At 42.7% G+C, this 17,885-nt stretch overlaps 1 protein-coding gene across 1 annotated transcript; it reads right to left on the minus strand.

Moving 5' to 3' along the window:
* Positions 1-1,731: 1,731 nt before the first annotated feature.
* Positions 1,732-7,250, minus strand: LOC142445793 (uncharacterized). The gene is given in 4 exon segments (XM_075547692.1): positions 1,732-2,109; positions 2,112-3,711; positions 4,089-4,243; positions 7,125-7,250. Coding segments are annotated over 3 exon segments (1,803 nt in total). The 5' UTR covers positions 4,193-4,243; positions 7,125-7,250; the 3' UTR covers positions 1,732-2,010.
* Between the last annotated feature and the right edge of the window lie 10,635 nt (positions 7,251-17,885).

The following is a 17,885-nucleotide window of genomic DNA, read 5'->3' on the forward strand; positions in this document are numbered from 1 at the left end:
AGTCCTGTGATGCTTCCACTGCCAATGGATCCACAAGACTTTTCACCCACTGGCCTCTGATATTCCTGCATTCAGCATCATTGCAAGTGACAATGTCAGTCTGAAAGGGAATTTATGGACTAGTATCAGACATATAGGCTTTCCACAAGATTGTCTGTTCCTCACTCAACAGAAATTCTGAAATGATGCTATATATGTACAAAAATTCCACAAATAATACATGAGGGATAGTAAGAGAATTAATATTAGAGAAAGATGTAACATATACACTAAGAGGAAAAAGGGGTAAAATAAATCCTGTGAAGTCAGACTGGAAGTAAAAATATGGGTATGCTCTTGTGGACTGGAAAACCTATACAGATCCATATAGAAACATCCAAATATTTGAATTTATATGCATACACACCCAAATTCATAGACACTTGAAGTTGTCAACAATTTTGTCTTACTTGGATCCATAATCAATATTCATAGAAGAGCAGTTAAGAGATCAAATGATGTGCTGCATTGACTAATCTGCTGAAGACCTCTTTAGTGTGTTGAAAAGCAGGATGTTATTTTAAGGACTAAAGTGTGCCTGACTCAAGCCATGGTGTTTTCAATCACCTCATATGCGTGTGAAAGTTGGACATGGAAAAAGGAAGAATGAAAAGGAATCAATGCCTTTCAATTGTGGTACTGCAAAGAATATTGAAAGTACCATTGACTACCAGAAAGACAAGCAAATCTGGGCTTCATCACACAGATTTTAGACATTTTGGCAGGAGAGACCAGTCCCTGGACAAGGACATCATGCTGGGTAAAGCAGAGGGGCAGTGAAAAAGAGTAAGGCCCTAGGCATGATGGATTGACATGGTGGCTCCAGCTATGGGTTCAAACACAAGAACAATTGTGAGGATGAAGCAGGTCGGAGAGTGCTTCTTTCTGTTGTACACAGGGCCACGATGAGTCAAAACCAACTTGACGGTCCCTAACAAAACAAACAACTAAAAATCAGTAAGCCAAATATTCTGCTCAGAACCAGAATGTTTGCACACATTCAAAGAATGTCCCTTTGAGTAAATTACTAACTATATTTGGTAAAATAGTTAACTAACCATAACAAAGTATAGAAGGAAAAATGCAATAAATATGGGTTTAAAAAAAAAACACTCGTATGAGCCCCAAATAAAATGATTTAAATAAATCATTTTATTGGAGGCTCATACAGCACTTATCAAAATCCATACATCCATCTATTGTGTCAAGCACATTTGTACATTTGTTTCCATCATTTTCAAAACATTTTTTCTTTTTTTTAACATTTTCTTTCTACTTGAACCTTTGGTATCAGCTCATTTTCCCCCTCCGTCCCGCACCCACCCTTGATAATTTATAAATTGTTATTATTTTTTCATGTCTGACACTGACCAATGTCTCCCTTCACCCACTTTTCTGTTGTCTGTCCCCCAGGGAGGGGGTTATATGTAGATCATTGTAATCGGTTCCCCCTTTCTCCCCCTACCTACCTCTTACCCTCCTGGTATTGCTACTTTCATTGTTGGTCCTGAGGGGTTTATCTCTCCTGGATTCCCTGTGTTTCCAGCTCTTATCTGTACCCTTGTACATGTTCTGGCCTATCCGGATTTGTAAAGTAGACTTGAGATCATAATAGTCAGGGGGCAGGGGGAGGGGGACATTAAAAAACTAGAGGAAAGTTGTTGGTTTCCAAAAAACAACTCAAACCAAATACAAGATCCGTGTTTTTATTGAATACTGGATAACAGCAATAAAGACTTATTTGTAACGGAGAAACTTTTTCAGAAATGTAAAATTTAGCTCGGACTGAGAAAATAATGAGCAATGATAATGGCATGCCCCACAGTGACAATAAAACTGTCATTTCTGCCAAAGGCACAAACAAAGTATCTCTAATGAATCCTTCTTTGAATTAGAATTGCTTTCTCACTCACTGAGAAACTCTGTTCTCCATCACCGAATTCAGAAATTTCCTGTTTGACATTATACCATTTAGAATGCAACATCCCACTTTTGCTGCCAACACTCACTCTGAGTGTAGAGTGGGGTGTGAGGAATGACAAATAATGTTCCCACATTCCTCACATTCATAAGACTTTTCCATTATGAGTTCTTCTATGTTTACCAAGGTGTCCAGACTGACTAAAGGCTTTCCCACATTCCATGCATTCATAAGGCCTCTCTCCACTGTGCGATCTTCTATGTGTAATGAGAGATGAAGAACAACTAAAGGCTTTCCCACATTCCGTACATTCATAGGGCCTCTCTCCAGTGTGAGTTCTAATATGTGTAGTTAGGGTTGAAATCTGAATAAAGGTTTTCCCACATTCCTTACATTCATAAGGCCTCTCCCCACTGTGCGTTTTCATATGTTCAATGAGGTTTTCAGAACGAGTAAAGGCCTTTCCACATTCTTTACATTCATACGGTCTCTCTCCACTGTGAGATCTTATATGTTTAGTAAGAACTGAAGAAAATCTAAAAGCTTTCCCACATTCTTTACATTCATAGGGCCTCTCTCCAGTGTGAGTTCGAATATGATTAGTAAGGGCTGAAGACTGAATAAAGGTTTTCCCACATTCCTTGCATTCATAGGGCCTCTCTCCAGTGTGAGATCTTATGTGGTTAGTAAGATGTGAGGAACATCTAAAGGCTTTCCCACATTCCTTACATTCATAGGGCTTCTCTCCAGTGTGACTTCTAATATGTGCAGTAAGGGCTGAAGTCTGAATAAAGACTTTGCCACATTCCTTACACTCATAAGGCTTCTCGCCACTGTGAGCCCTTTTATGATCGTTGAGTTGTGAGGAATATCTAAAGGCTTTCCCACATTCCTTACATTCATAAGGCCTCTCTCCAGTGTGAGATCTTAAATGGATAGTAAGGTTTGATGACTGAGTGAATGTTTTTCCACATTCCTTGCATATATAAGGCCTCTCTGTACTGTGAGTTCTTATATGTTTAGTGAGCATTAAGGACAGAGCAAATGCTTTCCCACATTCTTTACATTCATAAGGCCTCTCTCCACTGTGAGCTGCTTTATGTCTAGCGAGCTGTGAGGAAAGACTAAAGGCTTTCCCACATTCCTTACAGCCATAAGACTTCTCCCCACTTGGAATTTTTATATATCTAGTGTGGATTGAGGAATGACTAAATATTTTCCCACCTTTCTTATATTCACAAGCCATATCTCTCTTATGAAATGTTTTATATAAACTGAGAGGGGAGCTTCTTTTGGTTTTACACTGTTTTTTACACTGAGACTTAAGACTTATTTCATCTGTCGAAAGAGATGAGAAACTACAGAAATATTCCTCACATTCATAGGATTTCTTACCAGTGAATGTTGTCACAGAATTCTGAAGTGTTGAGTGACAAAGTAAATCCTTACCACATACGTTATCTTGATGGGGTTTCTTGCCATTAAGAGTTCTCCTGGGAGTGGATAGGCGAGAGGGATTACTGCAGGCTTTTCCACATTCTCTACACTGACACGTACGGCATCCAGTATCAGATCTACTGAGATGCTTGCATGATGAGTAATCCACAAAGGCTTCTCCATACTGCCAGCATTCCAAAGAACTTACTTCTGGAGGATTTCTTTTCAGAATAGTAAGATTTGGAATCCAACGGAAGGTTCTCCCACGTTGATTGCCTTCATTACTCTCACAGAGGTGCTCTTCCGTATGACATCTGTTAAAAATAGGAAACTTGCTGTTGGAAATAAATTTAGTTCTGTGTTACCAATAACCAAATACACTGAATATTTATGGTTTGTTCCCTGGTTTATATCATGTGATTTATCCTATAGAAGAAATATAACTAATATTTTAACTGTGTTACTAAAATATGAAGCTTTCTGAAAGTTTTCCTGAAATGAAATCTTTCAAGTATTCTATATGACTCACATTTCTATACATGTATTCAGAAAATTCTCTGAACATAGTTTACTACTTGTTTTACATCTATACACATATGTGTTTTGTGTGCTAATGTCATACATGTGTATATTTTAATGTCATAACATCTTGGGACGTTCTCCTATTTTATCTTGTAAGAAAAACACTCACCTTAAATGTCTCTCCTGGCATTTATAATGATCTTTATGGCCATATGATTCGGTGATTTCTTGTAACATGGAAGACCAACTGCTATTTTTCATGAATTGCACCATTATATGTTCATAGGGCAACTTTTTTCCATCATGAAGGTTTCGAGAGACTGACTCCCATAATTCATGTTGAAATTCAAAATATGAAACAATAGGAAAATAATCATTATGGGTATAAAGGCTGCTGCGAACAAAGACATCTAAATATTGCTGTTTCAGTACTTTGGGAATAAGTAAAAAGCAACTTACTGGAAATCATCCCTAAGTACTGAGAATGAGGGTGCCATAAACTGGTAATTTCCAATAGTGGAAATATATTGGGCATATTACACATGCAGCACAAAAAGGTCCCAAGATCACAGGTGTGAGAAGATTGTTAAATTCAGAAAAGTAAGCAGAAGAATTGGTGAGTTTGTATTCTTAATTAGAAAGAGACTTTTTTGCCAATCCACAGAGAGGACCACATGGCCAGCCTCACTATAAGACATGACATCCCTCACTGACCCATAGCCCTACGGAGACAACACCGGAGACAGTGTGAGAATTGCGCCCAATCTGATCCCACCACACTGAAGGAAAACACTAAGGGGTGCGACAGAACAGCAAGGTAACGGACTGGCGAGGTCCCCAGGGAATGCTGAAGGTGGACTTTGGGGGCAGGGCATGGTGCCCCAACAGACTGGACTGGAAAACACTCCTAAAGTCCAACCAACAGTCCTTGAACTAACTACAAGCTTTTCTTTCTTGTTGTGTTTTGTTTTGTTTTTTGTCATTGGTTTGTTGCTGTTTTGTTGTATATTGTTGCTTGGTTTTACTGTGTCTTGTTTTTGTGCATGTTATTATCTCTGCAGGTCTGTCTAAATAAGATAGGCTAAATGAACAATCTGGAGGAGAAAACAATGGGACCAACAGTTCTGGGGGACATGGGAAAGGGGGAGGGGGGAAAGGTAGTGGTGTTAACAAACCCAGGGACAAGGGAACAACAAGTGATCCCAATTGGTGGTGAGGTGGGTGTAGGAGACCTGGTAGGGCGTGATCAAGGGTAATGTAACCAACAGGAATTACTGAAACCCAAATGAAAGCTGAGCATAATAGTAGGACAAGAGGAAAGTCAAAGGAAATAGAGGAAAGAGCTGGGAGGCAAAGGGCATTTATAGAGGTCTAAATAAAGGCATGTACATATGCAAATATACTTATATATGAGGATGGTGAAATAGATCTATGTGCATATATTTATAGGTTTAGTATTAAGGGAGTCGATGGACATTGGGCCTCCACTCAAGTACTTCCTCAATGCAAGAATACTTTCTTCTATTAAATTGGCATTCTATGATGCTCACCTTCCCGACACCACTGAAGCGGGTAAATAAGTAAATGTGGTGAAGAAAGCTGATGGTGCCCGGCTATCAAAACATATAGCATCTGGGTTCTTAAAGTTCTGAAGGTAACCAAGCAGCCATCTAGCTCAGAAGCAATAAAGCCCACATGGAATAAGCACACCAGCATGTGTGATCATGAGGTGCCAAAGGGATCAGTTATCAGGAATCAAAGAACAAAAAAGTCTTATCATTGTGTGCTCACCTCCCTGATACAATCACTGAAGACAAATGGGTGCATAAGCAAATGTGGTGAAGAAAGCTGATGGTGCTCGACTATCAAAAGATATAGCGCCTGGGGTCTTAAATATTTGAAGGTAAACAAGTGGCCATCTAGCTCAGAAGCAACAAAGCCCACATGGAAGAAGCACATCAGCCTGTGTGATCACAAGGGGTCGAAGGGATCAGGTAACAGGCATCATCAGAACAAAAAATCATATCATATTGAATGAGGTGTGGAGTGCAGAGTGGAGACCCAAAGCCCATTTGTAGGCCATGGACATCCCCTTACAGAAGGGTCTCGGGGAGGAGACGAGCCAGTCAAGGTGCCATGTAGCAACGATGAAATATACAACTTTCCCGTTCCTAAATGTTTCCTTTTCCCCCCACTATCATGATCCCAATTCTACCTTACAAATCTGGCTAGACCAAAGGATGTACACTGGTACAGACAGGAACTGGAAACACAGGGAATCCAGAGCGGATGATCCCTTCAGGACCAGTGGTGTGAGTTGAGATACTGGGAGGGTGGAGGGAGGGTGGGTTGGAAAGGGAGAACCGATTACAAGGTTCTACATGTGACTTCCTCCCTGGGGGACGGACAGAGGGGAGATAGTGAGGGGAGACATCAGACAGGGCAAGATATGACAAAAATAACAATTTATAAATTATCAAGGGTTCATGAAGGGAGGGGGACCGGAAAGGGAGGGGGAAAATGAGGAGCTGATGCCAGGAGCTTAGGTGGAGAGCAAATGTTTTGAGAATGATGAGGGCAATGAATGCACAAATGTGCTTTACACAATTGATGTACGTATGGGTTGTGATAAGAGTTGTATGAGCCCCTAATAAAACGATTTTTAAAAAAAAGAAAGAGGCTTTTTCTAGGCAGATGATTCAATTGTGATTCCATATCTCCACTGTCCAAGCTTCTCTGGCAAAGTGACTATAAAGAAATGCATGTCAGGAAGGAAAGCAGTGTGCAGCAAAGAACATTTTCCTGACCTTAAGCCGAAAGTTTGCACTGCACGCCCTCTGAAGAGGGGCAGGTCTGAGTCCATTTGTAGCAAAATAATCATGTCAAACTTATAACAGACACCAAAAATGCTTCATATGGGTCTGAAACACAAATCCCTCACTGCCTCAAAGTAACTTCTGAAGCAAATGCTTACACTTATAAAAGTTAAAGAGCCTTGGGTCTTTTCATTACAAGAGAAACACTAACTTTTACATAGTTTATGTTCATGGGGAAGCCAGGCCATGTGAGCTCCACAGACCAAGGGACTGTGTCTGTCTTACTTAACAATGCATTTCCATTCCTGGGCCCAAGTACTGAAGCAAAGCCGGTGAATAAAATATTTTTGTTCACGAAAGGGATTTTCTTCATAATTTTTTCTTCTTACCTACGGATGCTAAGTTCCTGAAGGTTTCCATCATCACATCTCTGTAGAGTTTCCTCTGAGCAAGATTCAGCAAAGTCCACTCTTCCTGGCTAAAGACCACGGCCACATCTTCAACAAATACTGAGTCCTAAAACATCCCACATATTCAAAATCAGTAACGTTCCATATATTCCCATGTGTACAAGAATAAAATGTGAGACTGGGCAATCCTTGGGAATGGAAAATTCACAGAGTTTTGACAAATGGCTCCTTTGTGTCCTACCAATGTATACACTAGGACATAGCAACCCGCTTTCTCCCTCTTCAGGACGTTACATTCACGTCTTTACTGACTACATCCTGTCTCACAGACTTCCAACGCGCTTACACAATTCATCCACAATTTGACTGCAAACAACTATAATCTCACTCCCCTTGCTTTAATGATCTAGAAACAGAAAACATAGCCGAAAATAAATTCATTCAGATCACTACACCCTTGTGAATACTTCCTCCACCTCTCAAAATACATACTCAACAGATCTCAAATCACAGGGTGAAGGCTGGATAAGGTATCAACTACTCTTGTGTAATGATTTCTTCTTACTCCTCAGAGCCAAGGGAAAACCATGGTACATACAAACTGGGAGTGGGGGGGGGGGGGGCTGAGATGATGATACGCTCATGAACTCTGAGAGATCAGTAGGATAGCCTTTTGGAGAATTATGAATTTTCATAGTTCAGTCAGAAATTGTTTTAAACATCAGTTGTGCTGCCGTTCTTCATCACATTCAACAATATGAAAGGATTTTGGTAGCTTTTACACGGAGTTGAAACCCATGCTGCAGGCTGCAATCTTGACCTTCCTCAGAGAGTACTTCAAGTCCCTCTCACTTTCAATCTGCATACTGAAGGTTGTTAAGTCTTCCCACCAATTATTCTTTTTATTCTGCCACAGTCTTCTTCGTATAATCCAGCTTCTCTGATTAGTTTCTCAGCATTACCCTGATGCACACCTTTACTGATTTTTAACCATACAGTATTCATTCCATTGTTCTGTTCACACCACTGCCCCTTGATCCATGTACAAGTTCCACAAGAGCACAACGAAGGGTTCTAGAATTCTCACTTTTCTCAAGACTATAGTTTATTGTTATAGTGTCAAATGACTTGGCATAGTTAATAACACATGTAAACATCTTTCTTATTACACAAGTAAACATCAGCAATGATATCCCTTGTTCCATATCTTCTTCCGAATCTGCCCTGAACCTCTGGCGACTCCCTTTCGGTGTACTGCTGTAACCATTCTTAATGTTCTTACAAAACATAACTTGCATGTGATCTCAGTGATATTGTTCTATAATTTGAGCATTCCCTTAGGTCACCTTTCTATGGAATGGGTACAATGATGAATCTCTCCCAGTCTGTGGTCCAAGTAGCTTTCTTCCAAATTTCCTGGCATGGATGAGTAAGTGCTTCTAGTGCTGCCTAAGCCACTTGAAAGTTTCAATTGTTTTCCATCAATTCCAAGATCCTTCTTTTTGGCTAAGGTTTTCAATGTACCTTGAACTTCTTTCTTCAGTACCATTGAGTCATGCTCATTTGATACCCCCTGCACTGGTTGAATGTCAACCAGTTATTTTTGATATAGTGACTCTGTGTATTCCTTCCATCTTATTTTGAAGCTTTCTATATCATTCAACATTTTGTCCACAGAATAACTCAATATTTTCATTCGAGGTTTGAATGTTTTATTTAGTTCTTTCAGCATTAGCTATGCTAAACATTTTCTTACCTTTGGCTTTATAACTCTAGGTTTCTAACTCCTGGCTTTCAAACTGTATCTCTTTGTAATGTCTTATTTTATCTTCTCGAGTTGCCCTTTAAAATATTCTAGTCAGCTCTTTTACCTCCATCCTTTCTTCCATTTGCCTTAGACACTCTTCAACTAAGAGCAAATTTGAGTCTCTTCCAACATCCACTTTGATTTTCCCCCGTTTTTTTAGTGGCCTTTTGCTTTCATCATGAATGATATTCTTGATGTGCTCCAATACTCATGAGGCCTTCTCTCATTAGTGTTCAATGCAACAAATCTGTTCTTGAAATGTTTTCAAAACTCAGGTGGGATAAAAGCAAGGTCCTACTTTGGCTCTCATGTGCTTTTTAAAATGTTCTTCAGCTTAAATCTGAACTTACATATGAGCAATTCCAAAGGTATAGGGAAAATAGCATGTTAATTTATCAGAATAAAATCATAGACCTGAAGTTACATATGAGCAATTGGTGGTCTGTTCCATAGTCATCTGCTGACCTGGTTTTAGCTGCCAATATTGATCTTCTTTTCCAAAAGGTGCAGTTAATTTGGTTTCTATGTATTCAATTTGCAGAGGTCCCTGTGTACAGTCACCTTCTGTGTTGATGAAAAAGGCTTTTGTGATGAACAGGTTGTTGCACTTAAGAAATTCTATCATATGATCTCCAGCTTCATTTTTATTACCAAGAACATTTTTTCTCAACCACTGTTCTTTCCTCTTCGTTTCGCACTTTTGCATTCTGATTGCCAATAATTAACAATGCATCTTGATTGCACATTTGATCAGTTTCAGATTAAATTAGTATTGGGTAGAATTCTTTAATTTTTCATCACTAGCTTCTGTGGTCAGTGCACAAATCTGAATAATAGTTGCATTGACTGGATTCCTTGAAGGTGGATAGATAAAATCCTATCACAACCAACATTGTACTTTAGAATAGATCTTCAAGTGTCCTTTCTGATATGAATACAACACAAATCCTCGTGATTGTGTCATTCCTGGAAGAGTGAACCATACAATTTTCTGATTCCAAAGACCAAGACCAGTCCATTTCAGCGCATCAATGCCTAGGTTATAGATCTTCAACGCATTCCATTTCATTTTTGATGACTTCCAATTTTCCTACATTCATATTTCGTACCTTCTAAGTTCTGACTATTAGAGTTTTGCAGCTGCTTTGCTTTACATTGAGTGGTGCCTCGTCAGCAAATGAAGATGGTGAAGACGTCATTCCCTCATGCGTTATTCCATTCATGTCACCATGGTTGACTCTACTTTGGGAGAGTAGCTCTACATTGAGTGCCTTCCAACCCAAGAAGCCCATCCTCTGGCACTATCCCTGTCAATGTGCCGCTTCCATTCATTAGGCCTTCCCTATCTGACAATAGATCAATGCTAAGAATACGGGTTTTAGTGGCTTCTTCCTCTCAAGTAAGCAACCAATTCCTGCTTCGTTGTCTGTTCTTAGTCTGTAAGCTCCGCTAAGGCCTGTTCACTGTAGGTGACCCTGCTGGCATTTGAGATGGCAGTGACATAGATTCCAGGATCAGAACAACATACAGCCACCAGAGTATGACAAACTGGCAGACAAGTGATGGGAGATATTTCATTGAAATCCTCAAAAATGATACGCAGCAAAAAATGTTCAAGGCACACCCTGGGAAAAGGAACAAGAGTCAAAGGCAATAGACATACATACTATTGTATACCAAACTTGAAATAACAGTAATTAACAATAATCTACGAGTATCTAAATAAATATGAGTCCTGAACAGATGGAAGGAGAATGGGACAAAACCCACAAATACACTTAAGTTTGATGGAGATCACTTCTATATATGTATTTATGCATGCTACAAATATACCCATGAATATACTAAAGCATACAAGGGCCAGAGTTTTGACATCTTCTGCATAATCACACACCTGGAAGGAAGAAGTCGTCACTTGCCCCAGGGGCTCAGGATGATAGACTCATGGGACATAAAGATCAATTGGCATAAATGATTCAGAAAGAGAGTGTTCTAAATCCAGGGGAGTTTATACTAGTAAACAAACGGGATTTGCACAGATGGTGCTCACAGGAGTTGTGTTAATTGATCAAGCAGGAAGTAATAATTTTTATAATTCAACAGAAAATGCTCCCGTGCCTAAGGGAAGGCAAAAAAAAATATATTACAAGAAAGGGAAAAGGATGCCTCTCACACAGTGAGATCTGCTCTGTCTTTGGGGTCTGGTCAGAAGACTCTTATTCAGCACAGAGCACTGAGGTCCAAAGTGGGAACAAACCCACAGCATCACGTCTGAAAGCCAAATAAGGAAGGTGACCACAGACATTGAAATCTTATACAGCCATGTGTGTCGCAGAGGAAGCTTTTCCAGAGCGAAGTCTCTTGTCCTCTTCTGCCACCTTTTTCCTTCATTCAGAAACCAGAGTCCTGCTGTAGCAGCCTGCTTTAATTAGCCTCAATGTAACCATTAGCCTAGGCGTAACTATGTTGTATTAGTCCCAGTGTGGCCACTTTTGTAACCATTGTGACCTAATTCTGACTCTCTGCATCCTCTCCCTTACTTAGTAACCAAGAAACCAGCTAATGAAATACCACCCAGAAGCCCTCAAAACCAGACAAGTTCCGGAGGGCAAGACAATTGACTAGATTGTCTTCCTGCTTGATCAATTAACACAACTCCCGTGGGCACCATCTGTACGAATCCCATTTGTGTACTTACTAGTATAAAAAGTCCTGTCTCCCGTCATTCAGGGTCCGAGTGGCTTAGCAATAGCTGACACTGTTCTCTGGCAATAAAGCTTTGTCTTCTCTGACTGTAAACTGAGGCTCTTCATTTCTCTCATGGCAACACTGCAGCACACAGCTGGTCCTCCGATTTATATCAGGCCTCCCCACGGTACCGCCCAGCCCACCACACAACTCACCATCTCCTTTCCCTGGTTTCTGCAAGTTACGTCAGTAAGAAGGGTGGGGGTGGAAGCTGGGCACTGGGCAGCCTGGAAGGAGATGAATAGTACTTGATCCCCACACCAAGCGCAGCAGCTGAGACCTGTACTTGTGATTTGAAGATGGTTTCCCTACAACCTCAACTGCCGTATTGAACTACTGCTCCACACACCACCCTGAAAGGGAAGAAGGATAGGGAGGAAACAGTGTTTAGTAAGCAGAGAGTGACAAGTTTTTGCTTCCTGTTTGATCAAGTGCAATGTGTTCGAGAGGAATTACTGAGTGGAGGGTGAGTGAGCATGATAGTGGGACAGGAGGAAACCAAAAGGAAATAGAAGAAAGAAATAGGAAGCAAAAGCTCTCTTTGGAGGTGTAGCTATAGGCAATTATATATGTAAATATATTAATTTATCATTAAAGGGATAGAGGCCAATGTACAAATATCAATATGTTAAGTATTAAGATAGCAGATGGACTTTGGACCTCTACTCAAGGCCTTCCAAAACACAATAATAATAACCTGGCACTCTTTCATAATCACTTTCCCAACAAGATAACTGAAGACAAAATGGGTGCATCAGCAAATGTGATGAAGAAAGTGGATGGCTATCAAAAGATATAGGGTCTGGGGTCTTAAAGACTTGAAGTTAAACAAGCAGCCATCTCGCAGGAAAGCAAATAAGCCCACATGGAAGAAGCACACATGCCTGTGTGATCAGGTGTCTACCGGGATGAGGTGTCTACCAGGGTCAGGAATCAAAAGATCCAAAACAAACAATTATATTGATGTGAAAGAGGGAGCTAGAAGTGGAGACCCAAAGCCCATCTGTAGACAATTGGACATCCCCCCACAGAAGGATTACAAGGAAGGGACGGTTCAGTCAGAGTGCAGTATAGCGCCAACGAAACACACATCATTCCTCTAGTTCCTGAATATTTCCTCCCCACCCCCACTACCATGATCCAGTTCTACCTTACAAATCCGGCTAGACCAAAGTACACACATTGGTAGATCTATCTTACAAATCCGGCTAGGCCAGAGTACACATTGATAGAGATAAGAACTTGGGCACATGGAATTCAGGACATAAAACCTCACCAACAGTAGTGGGAGTAGCAATACCATAAGGGTAGGGGTATGGTGAGGAGGGGGGAAAGGGAGCCAAGGTGGAACCCACCACAAGGTTGGATATATAGCTCATCCCACAGGGGGGCGAATAACAGAAATGTAGGTGAAGAGAGACAATGGACAGGGTAAAACACGAAATAATAACAATAATATATATAATTGATCTAGGTTTCACAAGGGTAGAAGGGTTGGAGAGGGAGGGGAAAAAGAGGAGTTGATACCACGGGCTCAAGTAGAAAGGAAATGTTTTGGAAATATTGATGGTAACATATGTACAAGTGTGCTTAATACAATTGAATGATGGATTCATGAGGGTTTTTTGTGTCTTTTACAGTATAGAGAAAGTATTTTAATACTGAATGGTGAATAATTTACATTTGTCATTTTAAATCTAAAAATTCTCAACTTTTTCCATTTGAATTTATTTTAGAATTTTTATTGCTACTGATGGATGTTTGTTTTTTAAATGCTTTTATTGGGGCTCTTACATCTCTTATCACAATCCATTCATTCATCCAGTGTGTCAAGCACATTTGCTGCCAACATCTTCAAAGCATTCTCTTCCCACTTGAGCCCGATACCAACTCCCCATTTCTTCCCCCTCACTCCCCTGCCCTCCTTTACGAACCATTGATAAGTTATAGATTATTTTTCCCATACCTTGCATCATCCTCTGTTGCCCCTCACCCACTTTTACATTATTCGTCCCCTACAAGGGGGTTATATTTTGATCCTTGTGATCAATTCCCCATTTCTCCCCGCACCCTCCCCTAATCCTCCTGGTATCTCTACTCTCCTTGTTGGCCCTGAGGGGCTTATTTATCCTAGATTCCCTGTGTTGCAGGCTCTTATCTGTAGCAGTGGGCATGCTCTGGTCTAATCTGATTTTTAAGGTTGAACTGAGGTCATGATAGTGGGGTGAAGGAAGCACCAAAGAACTAGAGGAAAGTTGGGTGTTTCATCGGTGCTATACTGTAACCTGACTGGCTCATCTCTTCCCTGTAACCCCTCTGAGGAGATGTCCAATTGTCTACAGATGGGCATTGGACCTCTACTCCACGCCACACATACCCCACCAGCCCATTCACCTTGGGTATTGTTTTATTCTGGAGCTTAGATGCCTGATCCCTGATCCCATCGACACCTCATGATCACACTGGCTAGTGTACTTCTTCCATGTGGGCTTTTCTTCTGATCTAGATGGCCACTTGTTTATCTATAAGCCTTTAAGACCCCAGATGCTGTATCTTTTGATAGCAAGGCACCATCAGCTTTTTTCACATTTGCTTATGCACCCATTTTGTCTTCAGCGATTGTGTCAGGAAGGTGAGCATCATAGAATGCCAGATTGTTAGAATAAAGTGTTCTTGTGTTAAGGGAGTACTTGAGTCGAGGTCCTATGTCCATCTGCAACCTTAATTCTTAACATATAGATATGAGTACATAGTTCTATTCCCCTCTCATTATGTATAAATTTACATATGTACATGCCTGTATTTAGGCCTCTATAAATATCTTTTGCCTCCTGGTTCTTTTCTCTATTTCCTTTTCCCTTTCCTCTTGTCCCACCATCATGTTCAGCATTTATTCAGGTTTAGTAAATCCTCGCTGCTACATTGTCCTTGATTAAGCCCCAGTAGTCATCCTATAACCTTCCTTCCATTGATGTTAGTTCACTTGTTGTTCCCTTGTCCCTGAGTTGGTTCCCTGCCCTTTCCTTTCTCCCATCTCCCCTTCTCCCATTCCACGCCCCTGCCCCACACCCCAAACCATTGGTTCTGTTCTTTTCATCTCCAAATTATTTATCCCACCTATCTTATCTAGATAGACATGCAGACACATTAATAAGTGCAAAAATCAGGCAAAGCCAAATAAAACAACAAAGAAAGTCAAAACCAACAAAACAATAATAACGTCAAAATCAAAAACTAAATAATAACAAAAGAAAGCCACTAACAACAATGGAAATGCCTATAAACAGTTCAAGGTCTGTTTGTTGGCCTTTACGAGTGTTTTCCAGTCAAGTCTGATGGGGTGCCACACTCTGTTTCCCAAGTACTCACTCAATGCAAGAACACTTTGTTCTATTAAACATGCATTTCATGATGCACACCTTCCCGACATGATCGCTGAAGACAAAGCAGGTGCATAAACAAATGTGGCGAAGAAAGCTCATGATGCCCAGCTGTCAAAAGATATAGCATCTGGGGTCTTAAAGGCTTGAAGGTAAACAAGTGGTTATCTAGCTCAGAAGCAACAAAGCCCACATGGAAGAAGTGCACCAGCATGTGTGATCATGAGGTGTCGAAGGGATCAGGTATCAGGCATCATCAGAACAAAAAAATCTTATCATTGAGAATGAGGGGCAGTGCAGAGTGGGGACCCAAATCCCATCTGCAGACGACTGGCTATCTCCTTAAAGAAGGGTCTTGTGGAGATGAGCCAGTCAGGGTGCAGTGTACCAATGAACTTTCCTCTAGTTCTTAAATGCTTCCTCCCCTCCCCCACTCCCCACTATCATGATCCCAAGTCTTCCTTACAAATCCGGCTAGACTAGAGAATGTACAGTGGTACAGATAGGAACTGGAAACACATGAAATCCAGCACAGATGTTTCCTTCAGGACCAGTGCTGACAGTGGTGATACTGGGAGGGTGGAGGGAAGGTAGGTTAGAAAGGGGGAGCCGATTACAAGGATCTACATATAACCCCCTCCCTAGGGGACGGACAACAGAAAAGTGGGTGAAGGGAGATATCAGACAGTGTAAGACATGACAAAATAATAATACTTTATAAATTATCAAGGGCTCATGTGGGAGAGGGGAGCGAGAAGGAAGGGGGAAAATGAGAAGCTGATATCAAGGGCTCAAGTAGAAAGAAAATGTGTTGAGAATGATGATGGCAACAAATGTGCTTGACACAATGGATGGATATATGGATTGTGATAAGAGTTGTATGGCCCCCCAATAAAATGATATTTAATAAAATTAACTTATTAAATAAAATAGGGAAAAAATATTTTCTTTCAAGCTCAATCAGCACGGATGTTCGAACTCAGGCACAGGCTAGCAAAGCTATTAAGATAAGTAAACAGGTACAACCAGCGCCCACTGTAACCTGTGATGACTGTAAACACCTCCAACCTCTTCATTTGATCATTGTCAAAACCTGATTCCGTCACATAGTTTAATATTTATCACTTGCTTGGTTTTCAGTGGATTTTTTTAAAATTGGGTTTGGAGGTAGCAAATCCAGTGTTTACTTCTAACTTGAGTTTCTGATAAGCTTGACGTTTCTCAAATCAACTGGATCTCTATCTTTGGCTGAAAAAATGGCAGGCCTTCCCAGACCTTTCCTGCCAAGACATTAAGCAAAGTATACGCCTTAACCTGTGCGACAGGTGCAGGTTTTGACGATGATCACAGGGAGAGATTAGCAGGCTTGTGACAGTGATCCGAGGTAGAACTGATACTCTACGGAGGCAGGTTTTGCCACGATCATTAGGAAATTACCTACACCTGCATTTCCCCCCTTAAGCGTCTGAATGGGGAATGCTTGACCTGGTTCCTATCTTCACGGACCATCCAGGGGCCACTGGCCACCATCCCTGCAGCTTCGTGAGCACTTGTTCTCCACATCGGGGCACGCCTGCATGCCTGGCCTTACCAGACCTGCCCCCGCGAGGCTTAGGAGGGGGGGGGGGGGGCTGGTGCCTGGCCGCATCCCGGTGACTTCGCAAGCCTCCTCCCTGAGTGGGGACGTCCCCGCTGATGGAGCCTTGATGGCACTTTTTCCGCCAGAGGACGGGCAGTTCCGTCCGGGCTCACTGCCCTGCGCGTCCTGCAGGCTGCACTTTTCACGAACGCCCGGGAGAAACTGATGCCACTGCTGGCGATCCACACTCCACTTTGGCAAAGAGGTACCATTTTTACCTGCTCAGCGGCCCAGAGGCAGCTCCCCACCTGCTCGGAGCCCGCAGGCCGCGGCGGCCGGGGTGGGAGGGGCGGCGCCCCGAGCGGGACGCAGGCAGAGGCCGCGGTGCGCGGAGGAGCCGGCCGGTCCGGACCGCGCCCCACGGAGACTGGGGGCCGCCGGAACCGCGGCACCGGCCTTTGTCGAGCCCGTGCAAGGGGGCGCGCAAATGGGGTCCCTAAACGGGGTCGCGCGCTTCCGCTTCCGGTGTCGGGCCGCTCGGTGCCCCCATCGAGGAGGCCCGTGTCCCAGCAAGTCGTTTTCGGGGAGCGCGGAATTGGTTCCGCTCGCAACGCCCCTTTGTGCGACCGGGGGACGCGCCGCTCCACTGCTCCGTCCTCGCCAAGGTTAACGCAGGAGCCCGTCCATGCACCGCGTCGTCCGTCTGTCCGCCCGCCCGCGGGCCCTCTTGCTCTCCGCCGACCCTCGACTTCACCGAGCCGGACGCTCTGCGGAAGGTCCCTCCAGACGCGCGCACGCACAGCCCTAGCGACGCGCCTCAGGATGCCGCAGGAGCCCCGAGCCCCGACGCGCTGCCTGCAGCTTCTGGGAGACCCACCGCTCGGCCCACCTGTGCAAAGCATCCCTTTGAGACTTGCCTCTGATCCCATCTCTTCCTCCAGGTCCTCCCAGTTTCCTCTCCCTCAGTGTGCAGACCCAGAAAGTCAGGGAGCACCAGGGGGTGTGGTTCTCTGGGCCCCAGGGTCCTGCCTTCTGAAGCTTCTCCGGGCAACTCCTCCATGGCCTGAGCCCAGGGGGTAGGGCAGCAGCAGACAGGGGAAGAGCAGTGGGGTGGGACTGAGTGACAAGTAAGGAGTGAGCAGTGTGTGAGTCTAGCAGGACCAGTCAAGGCAGCAAGAAGCCCATCTGTAAGCCGTGGGTCAGGTCAGCTAGGGTCTGGTCTTACC

The sequence above is a fragment of the Tenrec ecaudatus genome, chromosome 1 (assembly GCF_050624435.1).
Source record: "Tenrec ecaudatus isolate mTenEca1 chromosome 1, mTenEca1.hap1, whole genome shotgun sequence".
NCBI lineage: Eukaryota > Metazoa > Chordata > Mammalia > Afrosoricida > Tenrecidae > Tenrec > Tenrec ecaudatus.